At 59.7% G+C, this 21,924-nt stretch overlaps 2 protein-coding genes across 15 annotated transcripts in view; both read left to right on the forward strand.

Annotated features, from left to right (window-relative positions):
- ZFP41 (ZFP41 zinc finger protein) overlaps positions 1-21,924 on the forward strand; it is a 34,263-nt gene that overhangs the window by 10,041 nt on the left and 2,298 nt on the right. For 11 of the 12 annotated variants that reach the window (XM_038000059.2, XM_038000057.2, XM_073018446.1 and 8 more), the window contains 2 exons: positions 33-161; positions 4,567-6,980. The gene's annotated coding sequence lies outside the window, so the exon portion shown is untranslated. Of the gene's footprint in view, positions 1-32; positions 162-4,566; positions 6,981-19,554; positions 19,654-21,924 lie in introns of those variants that run through there. The other variant, XM_073018442.1, reaches the window with a different exon arrangement.
- On the forward strand, positions 57-21,748 carry GLI4 (GLI family zinc finger 4). 3 transcript variants are annotated; one of them, XM_008001733.3, is made up of 4 exons: positions 57-161; positions 14,253-14,413; positions 19,555-19,653; positions 20,738-21,748. In XM_008001733.3, the coding sequence occupies exons 2-4, from the start codon at positions 14,290-14,292 to the stop codon at positions 21,643-21,645; spliced, it is 1,131 nt and encodes a 376-aa protein (XP_007999924.3). In that variant the 5' UTR covers positions 57-161; positions 14,253-14,289; the 3' UTR covers positions 21,646-21,748. The 3 variants fall into 3 exon arrangements, with proteins under 3 accessions (XP_007999924.3, XP_007999925.3, XP_072874542.1); XM_008001734.3 differs by lacking the exon at positions 57-161 and adding an exon at positions 11,674-12,400; XM_073018441.1 differs by lacking the exon at positions 57-161 and adding an exon at positions 12,411-13,024.

The raw sequence follows: 21,924 nt of genomic DNA on the forward strand, positions 1-21,924 counted from the left end.
AATGCCACAATAAATATCTTTTCTATATTTAGGGCCAATAGGACGGACCCCCAGATGTGGAATGACGTCTCACCAAATGCCAGCCCCAGGTCATGCCCACAGAGACACCTGCAGCAGCGCACAGATGGCAGGACCACCTCGGCCTCTGTAGGAGTGGGCAGGTGGGTTCCTGATCCTAAACTCACACTTTAATCCAACATCTTTGATTTCTAGCATGGAGGTAGGTGGTCAAGAGCATAGCTCTCAAGTCAGGGGCTGTGGACTTGACCCCTCACTCTGGAACTCTGGGACCTTTGCCTCAGTTTTCCCAGGTGTGAAATGGCAATGCTGACAGTGCTTACCCCACAGGGTTGCCAAGAACCAGAGCCTTAATACGTGACGTCGTAAGCACAGTGCTGGATCCTACTGTGTGGCCATGTCAGCTCGCCCCGTGTCTGGTGTTAGTGAGATCAGAGCTCACCCATGTCTGGTGTTAGTGGGATCAGAGCTCGCTCCACGTGCTGGTGCTAGTGGGATCACAGCTTGCCCCGCGTGCTGGTGTTAGTAGGATCAGGGCTAGCTCCACGTCTGGTGTTAGTGAGATCAGAGCTCGCCCCACGTCTGGTGTTAGTGAGATGAGGGCTCACCCCACGTGCTGCTATTCCTAGTGAGATCAGTGAGATCAGAGCTCGCCCCACGTGCTGGTGCTAGTGGGATCGGGGCTCACCCCATGTGCTGGTGTTAGCGGGATCGGGGCTCGCCCCGCGTGCTGGTGTTAGTGGGATCGGGGCTCGCCCTGCGTGCTGGTGTTAGCGGGATCGGGGCTCGCCCCATGTCTGGTGTTAGTGGGATCGGGGCTCACCCCGCGTGCTGGTGTTAGCGGGATCGGGGCTCGCCCCGCGTGCTGGTGCTAGCGGGATCGGGGCTCGCCCCGTGTCTGGTGTTAGCGGGATCGGGGCTCACTCCGTGTGCTGGTGTTAGCGGGATCGGGGCTCGCCCCGCGTGCTGGTGCTCGCGGGATCGGGGCTCGCCCCGTGTCTGGTGTTAGCGGGATCGGGGCTCACCCCGCGTGCTGGTGTTAGCGGGATCGGGGCTCGCCCCGTGTCTGGTGTTAGTGGGATCGGGGCTTGCCCCGCATCTGGTGTTAGTGGGATCAAAGCTCACCCCGCGTGCTGGTGTTAGTGGGATCGGGGCTCGCCCCGCGTGCTAGTGTTAGCGGGATCGGGGCTTGCCCCGCGTCTGGTGTTAGTGGGATCGGGGCTCGCCCTGCGTGCTGGTGTTAGTGGGATCGGGGCTTGCCCCGCATCTGGTGTTAGTGGGATCAAGGCTCACCCCGCGTGCTGGTTTTCTTAGCGAGATCAGATATTGGTTCACACACGTAATGGGGGCCTTGCAAGCTGACGGCCTTGGATACCTCTCCAAGGAAAAGATGAGAGAGCTGGCTTCAACAAAATCAGCATGGAAAACAACAAGAAAAGATACATTTTTTGGGCCAGATGCGGTGACTCACACCTGTAATCCCAGTGCTTTGGGAGGCCAAGGCAGGAGGATCACTTGAGGCCAGGAGTTCAAGACTTGCTTGGGTGACAGAGCAAGACCCTGTCTCAAAAATAAAAGATACATTTTTTAAATCCACTTAGAAATTTTTTTTAACGTTTATGGTTATGAGAAAAATCGCACAACCAAAACCAAAACCAGTCTGCCATCTTTTTTGCCCCCATCATTTGGCACAGATAGATGAACTCATGATGTCACAGCAAGACCAAGAACTGAAGCCAGAGGCTGTCTAGGCTGACCTCTGCTTTGGTGTCTTGTTTAAATGAAGCTCATATTCCGGGAAGAGTGACCCAGGTCAAAGAAAAACACAATGAAAGTTATAAGACACTTAAAACTCAATGATCATACAACTTAACAGAGCACCTGGGGGCAGCAAAATCCAAGAGCAGTGTCCAACCCTGTGTGCCTCTGTTGCTGTTAGGAGAGGAGCTGGAAGTCAGGAGGGAAGCACCCAGTGTAACAGTTAGAAAAACAAAGGCCCAGGCTGGGCGCAGTGGCTCATGCCTGTAATCCCAGCACTTTGGGAGGCCAAGGCAGGCGGATCACCTGAGGACAGGAGTTCAAGACAAGCCATGGCTAACATGGTGAAACCCCGTTTCTACTGAAAATACAAAAAAAATTAGCCAGGTGTAGTGGCGTGCCTGTATTCATAGCTACTCAGGAGGCTGAGGCAGGAGAATTGCTTGAACCCGGGAGGCGGAGGTCGCAGTGAGCTAAGAGGGCACCATTGCACTCCAGCTTGGGCAACAAGAGCGAAACTCTGTCTCAAAAAAATAAATAAGTAAATAAAGCCACTTATTAATACAGCTAATGGAAAGAGATACCACTGAGAGGACAAAAGAGCTAAGAATTGGTTCTTCGAAAGGACTATTAAAATTGACATTCTCTGGCAAAATGACTAAGAAAAAAGGAGCAAATCAACCATTGGGAACGAGAAGGGAAGACAGTGCAGCCACATCCGACGCTGAAAAAGTGAGAAAAGCCCGTGCTGACAAAAACTCCACCGAAACGGCGCAACCGTCAGGAGGAAAGTCACGCGGCAGCCCAGCTCGAGGAGACACGCACACAGAGTCCGTGGCCGTGACAGAGATTGTGTGGATGAGTCTCAGTCTTGCCAAGGAACGCCAAGTCCAGGTGCTTTGCACGTGACTTCAAGAAACAGCTCCAGTTTTACCCAGACTCGGAGACAGACAGGAAACACACCCTGTGTTATTTTCTGAAGCGAGTATAATCTGGATATCAAAATTACAGTTCAGTGTCACTCATACCCATATACATGAAAAAAGGTACTAAGCACTTGCAGGCCAGGCGCGGTGGCTCACGCCTGTCATCCCAGCATGCTGGGAGGCCAAGGTGGGAGGATCGATTGAGCTCAGGAGTTTGAGACAGCCTGGGCAACATAGTGAGATTTCATTTCTAATAAAAATTAAAAATTAAGTGTGGTGGCGTGTGCCTATGGTCCCATATGCTCGGGAGGCTGAGGCAGGAGGATCAGTTGAGCCCGGGAGATTGATGCTTCAGTGAACTGTGATCGCACCACTGCATTCTGTTCTGCAGATGTGAGCAGGAGTGATAGGCGCCTCTTCCAGGCCTGGCCTCCTGAAATCTTCCCTGTGACCATCCACTGTCCTCCCTTCCTGTGACTGAAAGAGAAGGACTCAGAGATGGCAGAGCTACACACCAAGGGAAGGAGCCATGTCCCAGAGTCGCCCTCGGGAGAGCCTCAAGACCCTGTCGTGATGTGAGCAAGAAGGGGAGGCCTCCCGAGTGAGACGCTGAGATTCGGAGGTTCTTCATTATCCCAGCCACTGTTACTTACCCTGACCACTGTAGCAACAAATGACAAACATTCAGAATATGTGTAGCAGTCATAGGAACCAGGATTTTTAAAGACAAATATCTAAATAGAAAAATGGCCTACAACAGGAGCTCAGGACCAGCCTGAATAATGCAACGAGACTCCATCTCTAGAAAAGAAAAATGGGCAAACATCACAGAAGAAGAAAAATCCATGGCTCATAAATGCCTGAAAACATGCCCAATCTCATTAAAAATCAGGGAACACAAGTTAAAACAACAAAGAGATGCAAGTTTGTGCCCCACAGTGTGGTAAAGACGGCCAAGTCTGATTCTGATCCTTGCACGGGACGGGCCGGAGTCCTCATCTGCTGCTGTGGCACTGGGCGGCAGCACAGTCTGGAGAGCAGCCTGGCGTTTTCTGGCAAAGGCAAAGATGTGCATTTCTGCTGCCCCAGGAGCCACTGTTTACTTCCCCGTGAGAAACGTGTGTGCACGCAGCCAGAGACGACAACATTCACGGCATGCACTGTCAGGAAAGCCGGAAAGAACCCAAATGCCTGTGGGTAGCGAAGCGGGTAAATCATGGTCTGTTGGTCAAGGGAAGCTGTTGGCGCAGTGACTGCACAGCCAGCCAGGACCACGTCAGCACCTGTGTGTGTCAGATACAATGCTGAGCAGAGAATGTAAGGCACAGAAGACACACGGTTCTATTTTAACTACCGCGAAGTTCAAAACCAAGCAAAACTAAACAGTGTGGTGTTTGGGGACACGTGGTCGAACTGCAGAGAAAAGCAAAAGCATGGTTCATAGGGAACTCAGGAGGGAGGGGCAGGCACAGGGCACGGGCCCCTGGGTGGCATCTCGCTCTGAAACCGGATGGAGGGTGAGTGGGCATTTGCTCTAGCACGGTTTAAAGGATCATGTCATGTACACTCAGCTTACACATCTGACACCCTCCCCCCTTCCTCAACGTTTTTAGAAAACAGGAAGCACTTCCTCATGAACCTGGTGCCATCCAGCCCTGGGGTGCACGGGTTAACACCCACTTCCACACCCCCCACTGATCTCGAGGCCCCCCGCCCCCAACCCTGGCCTCCATTGCCCGCAGGTGCCTGTTTCCACTCAACCCAAGCCATTCTCTTGCTTTCATAGTGTGGTCTTTACCAACAGAGGAACCAGGTAATAACCACACTTCCTATGTACTCAGAAGATATTTCTCGTCCTTTTCAGGCTGGTAGAGCAGATCACCCCCAAAGCAGGAAGTTCCAGATCAAATATGCATAAGAAGCAACCTAAAAAAGATTCGCACATTCCTCAGTTCAGAGGAGGAGCAGAGATTAAGAAAAGGAGAAGAAAAGCATTCGGAAGAGAAGAAAAGGAACCTCCTTCTGTGCAGCAGGCGCCTGGCCTGGGGAGGGCGGTGTGCGGCAGGGTACGTGCAGGGAAGCACCCTCTGAAATGCCTAGAAATAGCTCCCAGGCATTCACTTGGCTCCCAAACATCTTCAGAGGTCAAAACCATCACAGTGGGCAACTTTCCACCAGTGACCCCAGTGTTCACTGTCCTCAGGCCACTGCAGAGCCATCCTAATGGGGCAGTGGGCGCAGGGCACGGGCTCCTGACTCCAGTGAGGCCACCCTGGAGGGAGTCCCAGGAATCACCCTAATGTTCAGAACCTTCCTGGCATCTCAGGAGTGTACTGGGGGAGACGTGAGGACCCTTCAGCCAAGTGTCAGCGTTCTCATTACAGAAGAACATCAAAGCCACAACCCAGAAACTTCTCAGGAGCATGGTGCACCCACACCAGCCCCGGGCTCCACCTGGACAGCACCTCCTGGGCCACCCTGACCAGCAGACACCATCCTCCCAGCCTCTCTTGGCCACCCTGACCAGCGGGCACCACCCTCCCAGTCTCACGCGGCCACCCTGACCAGCAGGCACTATCCTTTCAGCCTTGCTCAGCCACCCAGACCAGAGGGTGGCCCTGACCAGCAGGCACCATCCTCCCAGCCTCACTCACCTGCCCTGACCAGCGGGCACCATCCTCCCAGCCTCACTCACCTGCCCTGACCAGCGGGCACCATCCTCCCAGCCTCACTTGGCCAGCCGAGCTCTGTGGGCCTCAGAGTGCAGAGTACCTCAAATGTTGTGACTTTGCTCGGCTGCAGGGACGTGCCATGGAGTGTCCCTTGTGCAAGCATTTTGTGAGCTATGCCAGCATCTGTCCCCACAGGCCGCATCCCTGAACCATTTCTCAGGAGAGCAGGAAGTGAGCAGGGGGAGGGGCGCTGCCAGCCAGCCCTGGGACCAGAGGTCTGGGGATGCAGCCAGCCAGCCCTCCTCATCTGGGCCTCTGTTTCCTCTTGGACACGGGGAAGCAGGGAGGGGCCGATCAGCGACTGAGGCTTGTTGGCTCTGGTGGGGTCCGCCTGCGTTTCTGGAGAGCCCATGGACCCCGGACTGTACCCGGACTTCATTCCCAGTGACCTCTCCTATTGGTCCCCATTTGGGGCACTGAGATATGACTGTTTCTTTCCTGTGAATAAGCTGACATCAAAACATGCTGCAGAGGGAGATGGGCCTTGGGGGCAGCGTCCTGCGCCTCTGCACCAGGAGAAAGGCCGTGTCCCCAGAGGAGACTCAGAGCTGAGGTAGTGGTGGGCAGGGCTCCTGTGGAGCTGGGGCAGGGCAGGGTGTCTCTGAGGTCAGTGAGGAACAGCTGAGCCCAGGGATGCGGGAAGGATGGGGTGCACTCTGGGATGGGGCCAGCAGGGAGCCTCGTGCTTACAGAGCCTGGTGTTGGCACTCTCCTGGTTTCCTCCACAAACCCAGCCACATGGTCAGGGAGCCCGGGCCGAGCAGACGGCCCCCACCTTGACAGAATCCCAGGGTCGTGTATGGAGTGGGAGCGACCTCACAGCCAAGACCGGGCCTAACACTGCTGTCCCGCAGTCACCCCTGCGGGCGGCTCAGGACAGGGCTCCGGCCTGATGGGGGTTCCTGGACACACCTCTGAGCTGGCAGCCCCTACCCACACCCGTGCACCCCTGCACCTTCCATGCCTCTCGCCCTGGGGCCCAGGTTCAGGTTTGTGGGGAGTGCAGCACCGTGCTCCCGTGGCCACCACTCAGGCGAGTGGATTCAGCGAGAGTTTTCAGTGTTTGCACCTCTGTCCCCGTGTGCCTGTTTCCTGGTGAGGCTGGACACCTGGCATGTCCGAACACTCTCATTCCCCAGGCTGGGCACCTGGTATGTCCGAACACTCTCATTCCCCAGGCACGCATGTGCAGCCACTGCCACCCGTGTACTACGGCACTGACCCCTCCTGTAACAGCTGTGGTCTTGGCCTCTCATGTTGGGGCAGATGTCCCCTTTCCCACTGTTACTTTCTGTTGTCCAAAACTTTAACTGTCCTGCCAGCCAAAACTGTTGAGCATGACTCTGAGACATTTGGTAAGTGTCCTGTGCATCTGGGATAAGCGTCTGTTTTCAGCTGCGCTTCCTGTGACTTGCTCTGTGTGTCCTCCTCGGTCCGCGTGGGCCACTGCGCTGGTTCCCAGCCTGCCCGATATGCTCGCTGCGACGCCTCCCTTCCCTGCTGCTTGCTGGCTTCTGTGTTCTCTGCAGTAAACATTGATTTCTGACTCGAGTGTTGTCTTCATTGATCTCTCTGCACTCTGGGGATGCAGTCAGTGCCCCCCACGAAGGCTACCAGCTGCCTCCCAGGGAACAATGCAGGTGCCGCTTCCCAGGACTGCAGGACCCTGTCTGGTCGCTGCCTCTGATGGGTCTCCCCAAGACCACTCCCTGTTAGCCAGACTCAACAGGAGACTGACACATAAATGAGAAAGTTGTTCACTAACTCATGATGGGAGCAACCCTTTGCAGTGCAGAAATGTCCTCACACCTTTCAGGCCCCGGATACCTGGGAAGCTGCGGGTTCATTCGGTGGCCTAGTGCCTGCCCTCAGGATGCCCCAGTGGAGGCCCCGGGGGTCCTGAACGCCTTCTCCAGGCCCTCTGAGTTCCAAACAGCACCCGCTTTTGCCCGGTCCTCTGTTCCCTGGCTTGCACCTCCTTCGGTAGGGCAGTTGCTCTCAACCAGGGGCACTTCTGCCCCCGGGGACCACTCAGCAATGTCCAGGATGGTGTTGGCAGTCACAGCTGGGTGGGGGTACCACCGGAATCTGGTGTGCAGAGGCCGGGATGTGTGGGGGTCCTGCCCAGATGCTGCAGGTGAGAGATACAGATTTAGACCCCGTGACGACGAAGGAAAGGACGGGAAAGGTGGCTCTCAAGGCCCCAGGGAACAGCCCAGAGATGCCTGGGGTTCCAGAAGCTAGAAAGGCGTGGAGCGGTCGCTCCTGCAGGAACAAGCGTCTGCGGTGGCTGGAGATGTGGGGACTGGTCACGTCTTCACACACTTCACACACACCAGAACCCTCCCAGCTGTCCCTCCCCTGCAAACAAGCCAGCAAGGCGACACGGTGGCTGGTGCTGGCGAGAGGCAAGTGTACTTGACTGCCTTTCTCCACTCTTGAGGACAGCACCCAGAGTGGCCCCGTCTCTGTCCCACCAGCCCAGGTCTAAAGCTTCCTCATCGTCCGCATCCCAGCCTGGGACTCGGCAGCCTTCTGCCAGCTGTGCTGCACGCAGGGACTGCAGCCACTGACCCCCTCTCCCTTCTGTGCTGCTCTGCTCTACCCCACAGCCCCAGGGAGACCTTCAGTGTGTGTCAGCTCTCCTGCCTCGCTCCCTGCAGACGCCTGTGCCCCCCAGTGCCCTGAGAATGACGTCCAAGCCCCCAGTGGAGGTGTCAAGGCTGTTCTGTCCTCCCCTTGCTCACCACACTCCCCTGCCTGGTCTTCCAAACTCGAACCCCAGGCGACTCCTTCAAGCATCAGACCTCTGCCCAGGGGAGGGGTAGAGCACCTCTCTGTGATGGGCTGCCCCTCCCTTCTGCTGCCTCCCCTCCCTCCTTCCTGCTCCCACCCCCATCTCTCTCTGATGCGGCCCTTAGAGAAGCCTCTTGGACTTGAAGCCTGGTCACTCCTCTGAGCCCCTCGTCTCCAGGTGTGGTCTAAGAAGTGCTCTCAGTCCCTCTACTCCAGTGGCTCGGGGGCTCTGACCAGCCCTCCTGCCCAGGAAGCTTTGAACTTTCCCACAGGGACCCCTAGAGACAAGGGCACTGCCTGTCCAGATGGCACCCTCACACCAACCCCAGCAGCACTGGTTGGAGCAGGCCAGGCCTGTGTGGGTATCTGAACAGGCACTGAATTCCCTGATCTCAACAAAAGAAGCCCATGGAGGCCTTTTCTAATCCACAGCCCAAGGGGACAAATCCAGACAACAGGCCTGGGGGGCTGTGGGCCGACTCCCAGGACCAGGGGCTCTGGGGCTGTTTGGGCTCAAACCCCGATCCCCACCTCCCAGCTTAACAAACACCAGCTCATTGTTTACAGTGAATACCCAGCAAAACCCTGCTCAGGCAAAGAGCGGGGACCTGCTGCTCCAACAGACCAGGCTGGCTGCTGGCTCCCAGCTCATTAAATCAGCAACCCTTGCACTGCCTCCAAAGCCCTGGTGTGGGAAGGGGATTCTTCCACTCTGATTACACCCGTTCCCTTCTCCCTTCACTCCTGTGAGCTGGCCAGGCTGAGGACCTGTCCAAGGGGCCTGGGAAGTAAGACGCTCCACAGCTTCTCAAAGGTCAGCCGACATGGACGGTAGCTTCGGTGACTCAGCTTCCCGTGATGCGCTGGATGCATGGGGAGCTGATGACAACAGCCTGTGTGTGTGACAATGTCAAGAACTACATACAAAGACACAGCTGTCCCCCAAAATGAGTCTGCAGAGCCCGGTGCAATGCAGCTGCAGCCTGTCATCGAGTCAATTGCATTGTCATCTGCCGCTCTCCTAATGTAGGTTCTGTTTTTGTCCATTTTGCACTGCTATAAAGGAATACCTGAGGCTGGGTAAGTTGGCAGGCGCCTGTAGTTGCAGCTACTTGGGAGGCTGAGGCAGGAGAATGGCATGAAGCTGGGAGGCGGAGCTTGCAGTGAACCGAGATCGTACCACTGCAATCCAGCCTAGGGGACAGAGCGAGACTCCGTCTCAAAAAAAAAGAAAAAAAGAAAAAAAAAGAAAAGAGGTGCTGGGCGCGGTGACTCATGCCTGTAATCCCAGCACTTTGGGAAGCTGAGGCGGGTGGATCACCTGAGGTCAGGAGTTCAAGACCAGCCTGGCCAACATGGCGAAACCCCGTCTCTACTAAAAATACAAAATGAGCCAGGTGTGGGGTACATGCCTGTGATCCCAGCTACTTGGGAGGCTGAGGCAAGAGAATCGCTTAAACCTGGGAGGCAGAGATTGCGATGAGCCGAGATTGCGCCAGTTGCCCTCCAGCCTGGGCGACAAGAGCGGAAACTCCATCTCAAAAGTAAATAAGAAAGAAAAGGCCGGGCGCGGTGGCTCAAGCCTGTAATCTCAGCACTTTGGGAGGCAGAGGCAGGCGGATCACGAGGTCAGGAGATAGAGACCATCCTAGCTAACCCGGTGAAACCCCGTCTCTACTAAAAAATACAAAAACTAGCCAGGTGAGGTGGCGGGCGCCTGTAGTCCCAGCTACTCGGGAGGCTGAGGCAGGAGAATGGCGTAAACCCGGGAGGCAGAGCTTGCAGTGAGCTGAGATCCGGCCACTGCACTCCAGCCTGGGCGACAGAGCGAGACTCCGTCTCAGGAGAAAAAAAAAAAAAAAAAAGAGATTTGCTTGACTCACGGTTCAGATCAGGGTTCAGAGGGTGCTGCTGTTCCCTGGTCATACTGTATAAGAAGAGGCTTCTGGGGAGGGCTTAGGAAGCTTTTAATCACAGCAGAAGGCAAAGTGGGAGCCAGCGCATCTGTCACATGGTAAGAGCCGGAGCAAGAGAGGGGTGGAGGCACCAGGCTCTTTTTAACAGCCAGCTCTCGTGTGAACTAATGGACTGAGAACTCACTCATCACCAAGGGAAGGGCACCAAGCCACTCATGAGTAATCCCCTGCATGACCCAGACACCTCCCACCAGGTCCCACCACCACCATTGGGCCACATTTCCATGAGATGTGCAGGGGACTCACCTCCAAACAGTATCAGATATAGTACTAGTTCTTTTTTTTTTTTTGAGACAGTCTTGCTCTGTTGCCCAGGCTGGAGTGCGGTCTCAGCTCACTGCAACCTCCGCCTCCTGGGTTCAAGCAATTCTCCTGCCTCAGCCTGCCAAGTAGCTGGGATTACAGGTGCCTGCCACCGTGTCTGGGTAGTTTTTTGTATTTTTAGTAGAGACAGGGTTTTACCATGTTGACCAGGCTGGTTTTCAACTCCTGACCTCAAGTGATCCACCCACCTCAGCCTCCCAAAGTGCTGGGATTACAGGTGTGAGCCACCGCACCCAGCCAGATATAGTACTAGTTCTATAGGATGGTCCAGGTTGGGGCACAGATTTTTGCATGAACATTAGTTTTCACCCAAGAGTGACACGCTCAGTCACATGGTAGATTTACTTATAACTTTTTTTTTTTTTTTTTTGAGATAGAGTTTTTGCTCTTATTGCCCAGGCTGGAGTGCAATGGCGTGATCTTGGCTCACTGCAACCTCCGCCTCCCAGGTTCAAGCGATTCTCTAGCCTCAGTCTCCCGAGTAGCTGGGATTACAGGTGCCCGCCACCACACCTGGCTAATTTTGTATTAGCCAGAGATGGGGGAAAGACGGGGTTTCTCCCTGTTGGTTAGGCTGGTCTGTTGATCCGCTCGCCTCAGTCTCCCAAAGTGCTGGGATAACAGGCGTAAGCCACCGCGCCCAGCCCTACTTACAACTTTTTTAAAAACTGCCAAGCCAATTTCCAGAATGGCAGCACCACTTTGCCTTACCACTGGCGATGTCCCAAGCTGCTCCGCGGCCTCAGTGATACTTGGCACTTGTTAGTAGTTTTTACCTGAGCCACCTGGCAAGTGTGCAGTGGCACCCACCGCGATGCTGGCCAGCCCTTCCTTGACAGCCATCCCTTTTCGAGCCTATTGCCATCCGTGCCCTCTTCGGTCAAATGTCTGTTGCGGCTCTTGCCAATTTTCTAACTGGAATGTTTGTTTTCTTACGGTGGAGTTTAGAGATTTTTATATATTATCGGCCTGGGGGCTCCTTCTCCACCCACACAACCCTGAACGTCCGCTCTGGCACCAGGCAGCTGCTGCCCATCTGGCTCCCCGCCCTCTGTTCCGCGCGCCCCTCCAGCTGGGGGGTCTCCTCGCCTCGGCTCTCTGCACCCCTGCTCAGAAGGGTCAAAGAACCCTCCCCCGGCCGTTTGTTTATCCCAGAGAGGGACGGTTTTATCTTTTCGGGTCGTAAACACAGAACTGAGGGAGAAACTGGCTGAACAAGAGGAAAATGAGGAAGGAGTCCATGAAGGGGCTTTGGGGAACCTGTATTGACGTCCTCGGGCTCCGGGGAGGCCCCTGGAAATCAGGCAGAATGAGGGCGCTGGGACCCCCCCGCCCCCGAGGGGAGCGAGAGGTCGCGCGTCTTGCAGCGGTTCCCGGCGGCCATCGCTGCGCACACATCCCGAGGAGGGAACCCAAGAGCGCGGCGGGGTGGACTCGCAAGCTGGACGTGGAAGCGACCCCGGGGCCTGGAGTGCACGGAGGCGGAGGGGAGCGTGGGAACGGCGCCGTCAGCTCCCGAAGCCCGGCCGTGGGCGCGCGGGCGAAGGCCTGGCCCCCGTCGGGAAGGAGGCTCCGAGGCGCCGGCTTCTGCGCCCTACGCGGCGCCGCTCCCAGCGCCCGGGCACTCTGCAGGCGCGGGCGGGATCCGGGCCAGCGTGAACGCGAAAGCCACGCGCGGGCGCAGCCCACGAGGGGAGGAGCGGGGCGGGGAAAGGCCTCCTCTTGCATCTCGGCCCCGCCCCCACTTGGCCACCGAGGCGTGCAGTCTTCCCGAGGCCCAGAGCGTCCCGGAAGTGCGCGCTGGCTGGGCGGAGTGGGGCGGGGCTGGGCACTTCCGTCCGGCGCGCGGCGGCCTCCTCCCGCTCGGAAGGTGAGTGGGTGCGGGCGGCGGCGGTGGTGCCGGAGGCTCCTGGCGCCTGGGACAAGCCCAGTCCGAGCTCGTGCGCCGTCCTCCGCGGTGCAGCCCTGCCCAGCCGGGCCGTGCGGCCCCTGCAGCCGCCGCTCGCCGTGACCTTGGCCTCGGGCCAGGCCCGGGGAGCAGGGTGGGCTCCTGGGGGTCGCGGGGCAGCAGCGGACCGCCCCGCCCAGTGGCCCTGGCGATCGCGGGTGTCCGTTCGCAGGGCGCCTTTCCCAAGCACCCGGTGACGGCCGCTGTCGTCGTCCCCACTTTGCAGATGGGAAACTGAGGCCCGGAGGTCCCGCCGCTCGGGAGCGTGGAGCCGCCGGACCCCAGAGCCGCACCGCCGGGCAGATGCTCTCTGTGCCGAGCTCCCGGCGATCGGGTCCGCTCCCATGGGGCTGGTAACAGAGGGGCAGAGGATGCTTCCCCCGAGCCACTGGCAGGAGCGCCCCTCCCCCTTCAGCCTGGAGCTCAAGAGTTTGTGCGTCCCTGAGGGTGAAGGGGCGTCCACCCTGTGACGGCCGCCTCCGCTCAATCCTGGGGGTCACGCCAGGGTCGGGGTGATCGAGTAGGCCCTTTTACCAGATGTCCCCAGTAAGTTGACTAAGTAACTTGAGATGTGACTTCAAGGTGGAGGACCTGCACCCAGTGGTCACTTACCTGGCGACCCGACCCTTCCCATCATTAGTGGATGGAGGCTGGCCCAGAAGGCCGGGCACTCGGGTGGCGGCCGTGTGGGAGCTGCCTCTCCTGCTTCCTCGAAGTAGGCACTACTGTCCTTATATCTGAGTCTCCGTTAACTTTTGTCTATTCTTCCCGTTCCTTTCTTCACTCCCTGCCCCAGATTAGGAGTTCCTACTCTATCACAGTATGAAAGAAAAGTCAGTTCTCACATTGGACTCATACCATTTTTGCAAAGCAAACTAAGAAGTATCTTGGAGCCCTGAGTGAGTCTCCCAGCGCTGCGGCAGGGCTGGACTGGGAGATTCCAGCCTGCAGCCTCTGATGGCTCTGTAGGGTCTGAAGAAGAGGGTTCCCCTCTCTGGAAATGCCTCTCTTTTGCTGTTCAGGAAAAGCCTTGTTAAGATTTCCTCCAAAACACTCGTGCGCCAGCAGGCATGGTTCGGTTTTCAGCCTTCCCACAGGGCCAGCAGCTGAGGTTTTTCTGGAAGACTCTCTATGCCTTTCTCTGGGGGAGGGATGATGCCACGGGTTGGAAGGAGATGCCAGAGCCTCCGCTGGGACAGGAGCTTTGCTTCAGCCCCCACAGGTGTCTGCTGTGCTGCCCAGGTGGTGGCTACTTCCTAAGCGCTCCTTCCAAAGCATTACTCCTTTTGTTATTGTTGTTTGAGACAGTCTTGCTCTCTTGCCCAGGCTGGAGTGCAGTGGCTGACCTCAGCTCACTCCGCCTCCCGGGTTCAAGTGATTCTCCCGCCTCAGCCTCCCAAGTGCCCACCATCACACCCAGCTAATTTTTGTATTTTTAGTAGAGACGGGGTTTTACCATATTGGCCAGGCTGGTCTCAAACTCCTGACCTGGTGATCTACCCGCCTCGGCCTCCCAAAGTACTGGGATGACAAGCGTGAGCCACCGCGCCCGGCCACTCAAAGCATTAATCCTTACTGAATAAACGTGCCAGGTGCCCTGACTGCTTCACCCCAGGCGTTACGTGTCCCTGTGGGTTCACCCACCATCCTTGCTCCTCGTGGAGTGGATAAATCTCCATCTCCCCTTGGGGAGCTGGCATGTTGCCTCCTCCTGCACCGTCGCCCCCACATTCCTCTCAATCCCCTCATCTGCCATGGTTTTCATTTTCCCCAGGTCCCAGGTGTGACACCTTCAGCAGGTCTCAGGGAAGATGGCAGCCCTAGGGGACGTTCAGAAGTCCCCTTCTGTCCCGTCCCCTGTCAGTCTCTCATCACCGGGGACACCTGGAGCCCAGCACCACGAGCCTCAGCTTCACCTCCATGGGCATCAACATGGTACTCACCCAGCCCGCTGTGCACCCTCCACCCAGCATCCCCTGCCCTTACGTCCCCTGCCCCATCTCCTCCTGACCTGCCACCCTGGCTGACTGAAGCACCTCCAGACACCTGTATGCAGCTCCTTCAGCAGCTGGGGTTCCCGCACCCTCAGGCCAGGGGCTGGGCGCGGGTTGGGTTGGGAGAGCAGTGGCTGAAGCTGGGGCCAAGCCTGAGCTCTGGCTCCCTAGGGATGGTTCCCCGCATTGTTTCTTTCCTGAGTTGCGGTATAGGAGGGAAAGTGGCCTCAAAATCTGTGTCCGCCGTGACCAGGAGCAAGGCATGGCCCCTCTGAGTGTTGTCATTCAGGAAGTGCAGCAGCCAGAGTCCTTGCCAAGCTGGTTTGGGTGTGGTTCCCCAGACCCGCAGGGACAGAGGGCCGGCGTCACTCCACCCCTGATGGTATGGCCTCATGGTCACATGGCAAGCCCTGGGAGTTGAGGTGTGGGGGAGTCCCAGCCCCGTGGTGCCCCAGGCTCTGCTCCCTCTCAGAGGTCAGGGATCCTGAGGCTCCATCTCTGCTGGGTGTTCCACAGGAGGCCTGGCCTCACGGCCCTCGTGGCCCAATCCAGCACATGAGCTGCTGACAGCAGGGGCAAGGCCCCACATAGATCAAGCCTGGAGAGCCTGTGTCTGGCCCAGGAATGGGGCGACCTGGCACAGGGTTCTCCCTCTTGGGGAGTCAGCATCCTGGTGGCTGAAGGGACCGATGAGGCTTGTGGAGAGCAGCTGCACTGCATGGGGCCCTCAGGTGGGCACTCAGATGAGGACAGAGAGGCCAGGGGCTTCCCCAACGAGCCAGGACCAGGGTGGGTTAGAGGAGCAGGGAGCCAGGCGGCTTGGCATCCACTCCCCGAGGAGCAGGAGCCTGCAGCCCTGCCATCTCCACTGCTGTGTCCCAAGCAACTCTCCAGGGACTGTGAGGAGCTGGGAAGGGGCGCCCGTGGGCTGCCTGGGCTGCCTGTCCTGGTGGACCTGGCCAGGGGCTACCTAGAAGGATCCCGAGCCCCTGCAGCACACACTGTGGCTGGGCCTCCAGCCGATGCCCCTGAGGGCCATGCTCCTCACCCCTTATTGAGTCAAAATCTCAGGGCCCACCCTTGCCCTCTCATGTCACCTGTACAATGGCTGAGGGAAGTCCTCTTGTCCTGTTACCAGTGGGGACACAGAAGCCCAGAGACAAGGCCAGGAGGCCAGCAGACTCAGGGCACGCCCTGGCACTCCCCCCTCCCGCCCCCCGCCCTGGGCCTGGTGAGGTGTGATTTCTCCAGGGGGATAGTCTTCTTGGGGAGGGCACAGCCCAGCAGATCATCTTAGCACAGGACACAGGCTGAGGGGGCTGCACACCAGGTTCTGCAGGATAAGAAGCTGATGCCCAGGCAGAGGGTGGGCCTGGGGAGCATGGAGGGGCCTCGGGCCGGGCCCCCTGAGCCTGCAGGGTTGCACTACCCCCAGCCCTGTCTCCACCAGCCATGGGCAGTCAGGCCCAGAAAAACAGGCATGAGTCCCCAGCCCCACAGGCCTGGAAGCCTCCTGGGCACTGAAGCCATGTCCGAGTGCCCTGAAATCCCCAGAGGTTTTGCCCCATGGGAGGGAGTGGGGGCTGCACCAGCAGCTTCTGCCCTCTCCCTGCTGTACCAGAAACAGCATCCAGGGAGGACAGACAAACTCGGCCCTGAGAACGGCAGGTGTGGCTGCTTCCCCCCAGCAAGAGACTGTGGCAGGAGGAGATTGTGGCGGAGGCACAGTGGGGCCTGGGGCCAGGTAGCCAGAGCCAGATAAGGGGGTGGCCTTCATCCCCTCCTCATGCTGATAGGCCCAGTGTAGAGCGAACGGGGCCAGGCCGCAGCAACGGGCGGCCTCTGTCACAACTTCCAAGCACTGGGTGAAGGCAGGGGCTGCTTCCGGGCATTTCCAGCTTCCTCTGCTCCTTGGGAATGCCCTGGGGCCACAGATTCCTGAGCAGAGGAGGCCTCGGGGTTTCTGGAAATTGTCCAGGGCTGTCCTGCCAGTTAGGGGCCAAGCCAGGACTCGGAGCTGCAGCCTCCCAACTCCCAGACTGCAGTGGGCCAGACCAAGGTTCCTGGGGCCCACCCCAGGCACACGTCACCTCCGGAGCCTCTGGTGGGTGCCTGGCTGGGCATGCTGAGCCCTGGGCTGTGAGGTGTCAGGGAGCAGAGGAGATCCCGAGGAGGAGCTGTTTATCAGTGGGGAGGGTAGTGAGGGGCATGGGGAGCGGCCGGGGAAGGTTCTCTGCAGTGGTTCCTGCAGACATGAAGCTGGGGTCCCACAGCAAAGGGCTTGGGGCCATGGCCTAGCCCAAGCCTTGTGGAGCAGGGAGACCAGGCAGGTGGGAACAGGACACAGTTCCTCATTTCCCAGGACCTCTGTGGTCCCCACGGACACACAGATCAGGGGCTGGGCTGGGCTTGGGGGACTGAGGGTCCCCACACAGCTCCTGAGGGATTGTGTTGTGCCCCAAGGCCACGCCCACCAGAGCCAGCACCGCCTGCACCGGTTCTGGAAGGTTTGCCCAGGGGTCCTGCAGGTGGAGGGGAAGTCTGTGGGCAGGAGGAAGTGAGGGAGGGGAGGCCCGGGACCCTCGGGGGCTTGCAGTCCTGTGGGGGTTACTGAGTGCCCAGGCTGGTGGGGAGGACCCCATGGGCAGGGCAACGGCACCCCGCGACAGGCACAGCATCTTTCCACATGGAGTGCCTGGCCCTGGCACCTGAGATCTGGACTCTAGGTGCCCACTGACCAACCCCCAGCGCCTAACTCACCTGGTCCGGGCCCAGGCACACAGCACTTGCTGTGCCATTTTATACACAAAGAAAGGCCCCTCCGGCCAGGAAAGCACCCACCTCCCGCCCGTCCCAGCCGCGCACGGCCACCTCCCGCCCGTCCCAGCCGCGCACGGCCACCTCGCCTCCACCTGGAAGACCAGCCCCAGCAGGTGGCAGCCCTGGTGTTTCTGCACTTCGGGACACACTGTCCTGTCCCAGCACAGCAGTGGAGGGGCACTGGCTGGGCGAGGGGTCAGGGAAACTGAGGCAGGGGTACTTCTGCACAGAGCCAGTGGGGTGGGGAGCAGGGTCTGGGTGTCCACCCTGCAGAGACCTGGCACAGCCCGGGCACAGCCAGCAGGTGGCAGGTGACTGAGCTTTGCAGAAATGGCCCGAATGTGGGCAAGTGTCAGGAGCCAGGGTTAGGCAGTGGAGTGACAGTGACCCATACTGTGTGCGGCCCACACCTGACCCTAGGCCACCCCATCCTCCTCTAGAGAAGGTCCTAGGAAGTGCTTTGCTACATGAATGGGGCGGGTTCCCAGGGAGCTGGGGCCATCCTGAGTCCGCTTGTTCCGCAGCAGGGTGGAGACAGTGCACACCACCTGGCATCATTTGACTCTGAGGGTGTCTCTGGGCACCCGTACAGCTGGCAGCAGCTTTGGCGTGCTTCCTATCTTGGTAATGTCACTGGTCCTCTTAAAGTGACAGCCCGGGGAACATCCCGCCTGTCAGTGCTGGGGCATGGCCCCAGGAACAAAGCTGGAATCGGGGTCACTTTCTTTCTCAAAGTGCTGCCAGGTCCCCTCCAGTGGCATCCCAGTGCAGGGCAAAGGTGGCAAGGCTGTCTCAAGAGAGGTGATGCCCTCACCGCCCCCTCCGCGGGAGCACGGCGCTGGAGCCTGCCCTGCATTTGGCCATCTGTAGAACAAGCCAGCTGCCCTGGCTGCCAGGGGATGGTGACATGGTGGCCACGAGCTGGCGGTGAGGGTCACAGCCCAGAGAGGCCAGTGCCCCCAGGCCTGTCCCCACGTTGGGGAGCGTATCTGAAAGGCCTAGAGGTGGTTTGGGACCCCCCCACATCCTGCTTTGGGGCAGCCAAGCAGCTGGACCCTCGGCTCCCGAGGAAGGGACGTCGCACAGCCGCCCCCACCTGCTGAACTTCCTAGCCCTTCATGTCAGGTCTGCCCTCACTCCTCAGCCTGGGCCCAGAAGGTCTCCCAGGGGCCGACCTGAGGGCGGGTGGGCGTGTGGGGTGATTGAGTGGCTGGCCGGGCTGGGGAGGTCCGCCCTCCGTGGTGGGCCAAGCTGGTCACCCCACTGCAGCCGGGGCAGGCCTGCCTGAGGCTGGAAAGTCCCATGAAAGGCTCACAGCCAGGCACTGTGTTACGGACATGGTGTGGGCAGGAGCCTCTGCCCACCCCAGCCCTGCGTCTTTCTGTGCCCATCGCTGCATTGTCATCGCTGGGGGCACCCAGACTCGGCCTCGTGGGGCAAAGAGACACCCCTGTCCTTGAGTACAGCTCCCAGCCACCCTACCTGCTATGGGCAGAGGGCAGGTGAGACCCCCAAAGGGGCCTGGTGCCCCTGCCAGTGTGAGGAGAGCTGACTACTGGCCTTGGGCAGCAGAGCCCGCGCCCCTCCCTCTTGCATCTGCTCCTTGAGTGTTAAGGCCATCCCCCCACCCTGCCCCCGCCAAGTCTTGGGTAGAAGGAGGGGGTCTTGGTCCTGGGTGCCCAAGCCTGGTGTGCCCAGGGGCAAGGGGCTCATGGATGGGCCCAGCCCATTCCTCAGTCTCTGCCTGAGGAAGCAGGGGGCCAGTACACTGAGCCTGCTGGGAACAGCTACTTCTGCTGTTTCTGGGTGCTCATCAGGGACAGTGGAGAGCCCTGGAGGGACAGAAAGGCCCGGGGCTGAGGGAGGGAGGCTTTGTGAGGTGCCTGTGTGGGAGCCTGCGGGGCCAGCACTTTGAGAGGCCACTCCAGAGCAGCACTGCAGGACAGCGGGGCAGGGAGGAGGGCTGGCCACAGCCAGCCAAGGTGACAAAGCCACCTTCAGCAGCAGGAGGGCCACTTCGAAGCTACCCCAGGTTTGGGCTGTGCTTACTGGGCTGAAGGGGATGAGCTCCCAATGCTGGCCCCTGGAGGAGGAGGCTCTTGAACCCAGTGGGAAGGAAGGTAAAGGGCGTTCGTGGCTAGAGAAGCCCGAGCAGCAGGCCTGCTACTGGGATTGGGAGGGCCAGGAGCACATGGGAGTCAGAAAGGAGCAGGGGCAGCGGTCCGGAGGGTGGAGGTGAGCCCCAGCCTCCCTGCCCCCCAGGCTCCCCGAGCTCCAGCCCTGAGGTGTTGTCCCAGCCATCTGACCTGGATCTCCAAGACATAGAGGAAGTGGAGATCGGCAGAGACACCTTCTGGCCCGGTGAGTGAGCAGAACTAGGTTACTAGGTGACCAGAGCTCTGTGCGTGGCAGGCCCCTCACAATGCCCACCGCTGTGGCTCCCCCAATGCTGGCACCACCCCCCTTCCTGGGGCCCCTTCTCTTCCCTGGCACCTGCTCAGCTCTGCCCTGTGGCCCCTCCCCCATTCTAATGCCAGTCCAGTCACTGATGCTTCCCGAGGTGGTGACTGCAGCCCATTGCCACCTGCCCCAGTGGCACCACGTGGACTCCTGCCAGCCCCAGCCAGACATAGTGAAGCAGGAACTCCTCCCTCCCCTCCACCTGCCTCAGGCTGGGGCCTCTGGCTCAGAGCACCACTGTCCCCCCAGATCCACCAGAGTTATCCTTGGTCCCCTCCTACTGCATCCCCTAGATGGCCTCCCCTCAGCCTGACTGGAGCTGTGTCAATCCAGGTCCCCTGCACCTCCCCCTTGAGAAGCCGCCTGGGTTCCCTCCAGGCGATGTTACTGATACGGCTGGATTTAACAGTGCTGAGCCCTCGCCCACACCTGGGTGGCCCTGGGGTGGGGAGCAGGTGTCTGAGGTCAGGTCCCTGGGAGGAGACCCTGGGCCAGAGATTTGCGTGGGAAGCTCCTGGGATGGGCATGGGAGCTGGGCGGCAGGGCACTTGCCACCGAGGCCTGATGCAGCCCCATGAGGAGCTGTGCCCATACAGACCATATCCTCGGCCAGGGCTTGAGAGCGCCCTCTGGAGGTTTGGAGTCCCCCAGGTTCTGGGTCCTCACCAGCACTGAGTGCTTTCTCCTGGCTACGGTCTGTCTTGCCACCGTGGCTGCGTGCCCTGGCACAGCTGCCGTGGTGACTGTGGATGGTCCCAGCAGCTCTGGGTCACCCTGCAACGCCCCCCATACCTGTGTCTATGACAGCCCTTCCGGGCACGGCACCCCGAGCCCCTGTCCGCTTGTCTCCCATCCACTGGGTGCCTGGCCCCTCCTCGTCCCCTCTGAGCACCCCTGTCCAGCTGTGCTCTCAGCCCCTCCCCGTCCCTCCATGTCACGGTGAGGGCACGCGGGTACTATCCGCCTCTGCCGTTTCTCATTTCAGACTCCGAGCCCGAGCCGGAGCAGGCTCCACGCTCTCCCGGCTCTCAGGCCCCTGACGAGGGGGCGGGCGGGGCGCTGCGCAGCCTCCTGAGGAGCCTTCCCCGCAGGGCCCGGTGCGGCGCTGGCTTCGGGCCCGAGTCCAGCGCGGAGCGGCCGGCCGGCCAGCCGCCTGGGGCCGTCCCCTGCGCCCAGCCGCGGGGCGCCTGGCGCGTGACGCTCGTGCCGCAAGCAGCGGCCGGGCCCGAGGGCGCGCCCGAGCGAGCCGCCGAGCTGGGAGTCAACTTCGGTCGGAGCCGGCAGGGCAGCGCGCGGGGGCCCAAGCCGCACAGGTGCGAGTCCTGCGGCAAGAGCTTCAAGTACAACTCGCTGCTGCTGAAGCACCAGCGCATCCACACGGGCGAGAAGCCCTACGCCTGCCACGAGTGCGGCAAGCGCTTCCGCGGCTGGTCGGGCTTCATCCAGCACCACCGCATCCACACGGGCGAGAAGCCCTACGAGTGCGGCCAGTGCGGCCGCGCCTTCAGCCACAGCTCGCACTTCACGCAGCACCTGCGCATCCACAATGGCGAGAAGCCCTACAAGTGCGGCGAGTGCGGCCAGGCCTTCAGCCAGAGCTCCAACCTGGTGCGCCACCAGCGGCTGCACACGGGCGAGAAGCCCTACGCCTGCAGCCAGTGCGGCAAGGCCTTCATCTGGAGCTCCGTGCTCATCGAGCACCAGCGCATCCACACTGGCGAGAAGCCCTACGAGTGCGCCGACTGCGGCAAAGCCTTCCGCGGCCGCTCGCACTTCTTTCGGCACCTGCGGACCCACACGGGCGAGAAGCCCTTCGCGTGCGGCGCCTGCGGCAAGGCCTTCGGCCAGAGCTCCCAGCTCATCCAGCACCAGCGGGTGCACTACCGCGAGTAGCCCGGCGGGGGCTCGGGGCGAGGCCTCCTGCCTGCCCCCACGGTGGGCATTGCCCAGCACCGCATGCCATGTGTCTGGAATAAATTCTTTTTGATTGTTGGAAGTGGGAGCCGGCACCTGCCTGGGTGAGACCTTGGGGCAGCTTCCCATCCCCAAGGACCCGCTGCAGGATGGGGTTGACGGGGCTGCTTCACCAAGACCTGCCACGCAGGGCCACGGGGTCCCTGGAGCCTGGCGGGCGGCCCGAGTGTCCTAGGGGAGGGTCTAAGGCCTGGAGGT

This window comes from Chlorocebus sabaeus, chromosome 8 (genome assembly GCF_047675955.1).
Source record: "Chlorocebus sabaeus isolate Y175 chromosome 8, mChlSab1.0.hap1, whole genome shotgun sequence".
Taxonomy (NCBI): Eukaryota; Metazoa; Chordata; class Mammalia; order Primates; family Cercopithecidae; genus Chlorocebus; species Chlorocebus sabaeus.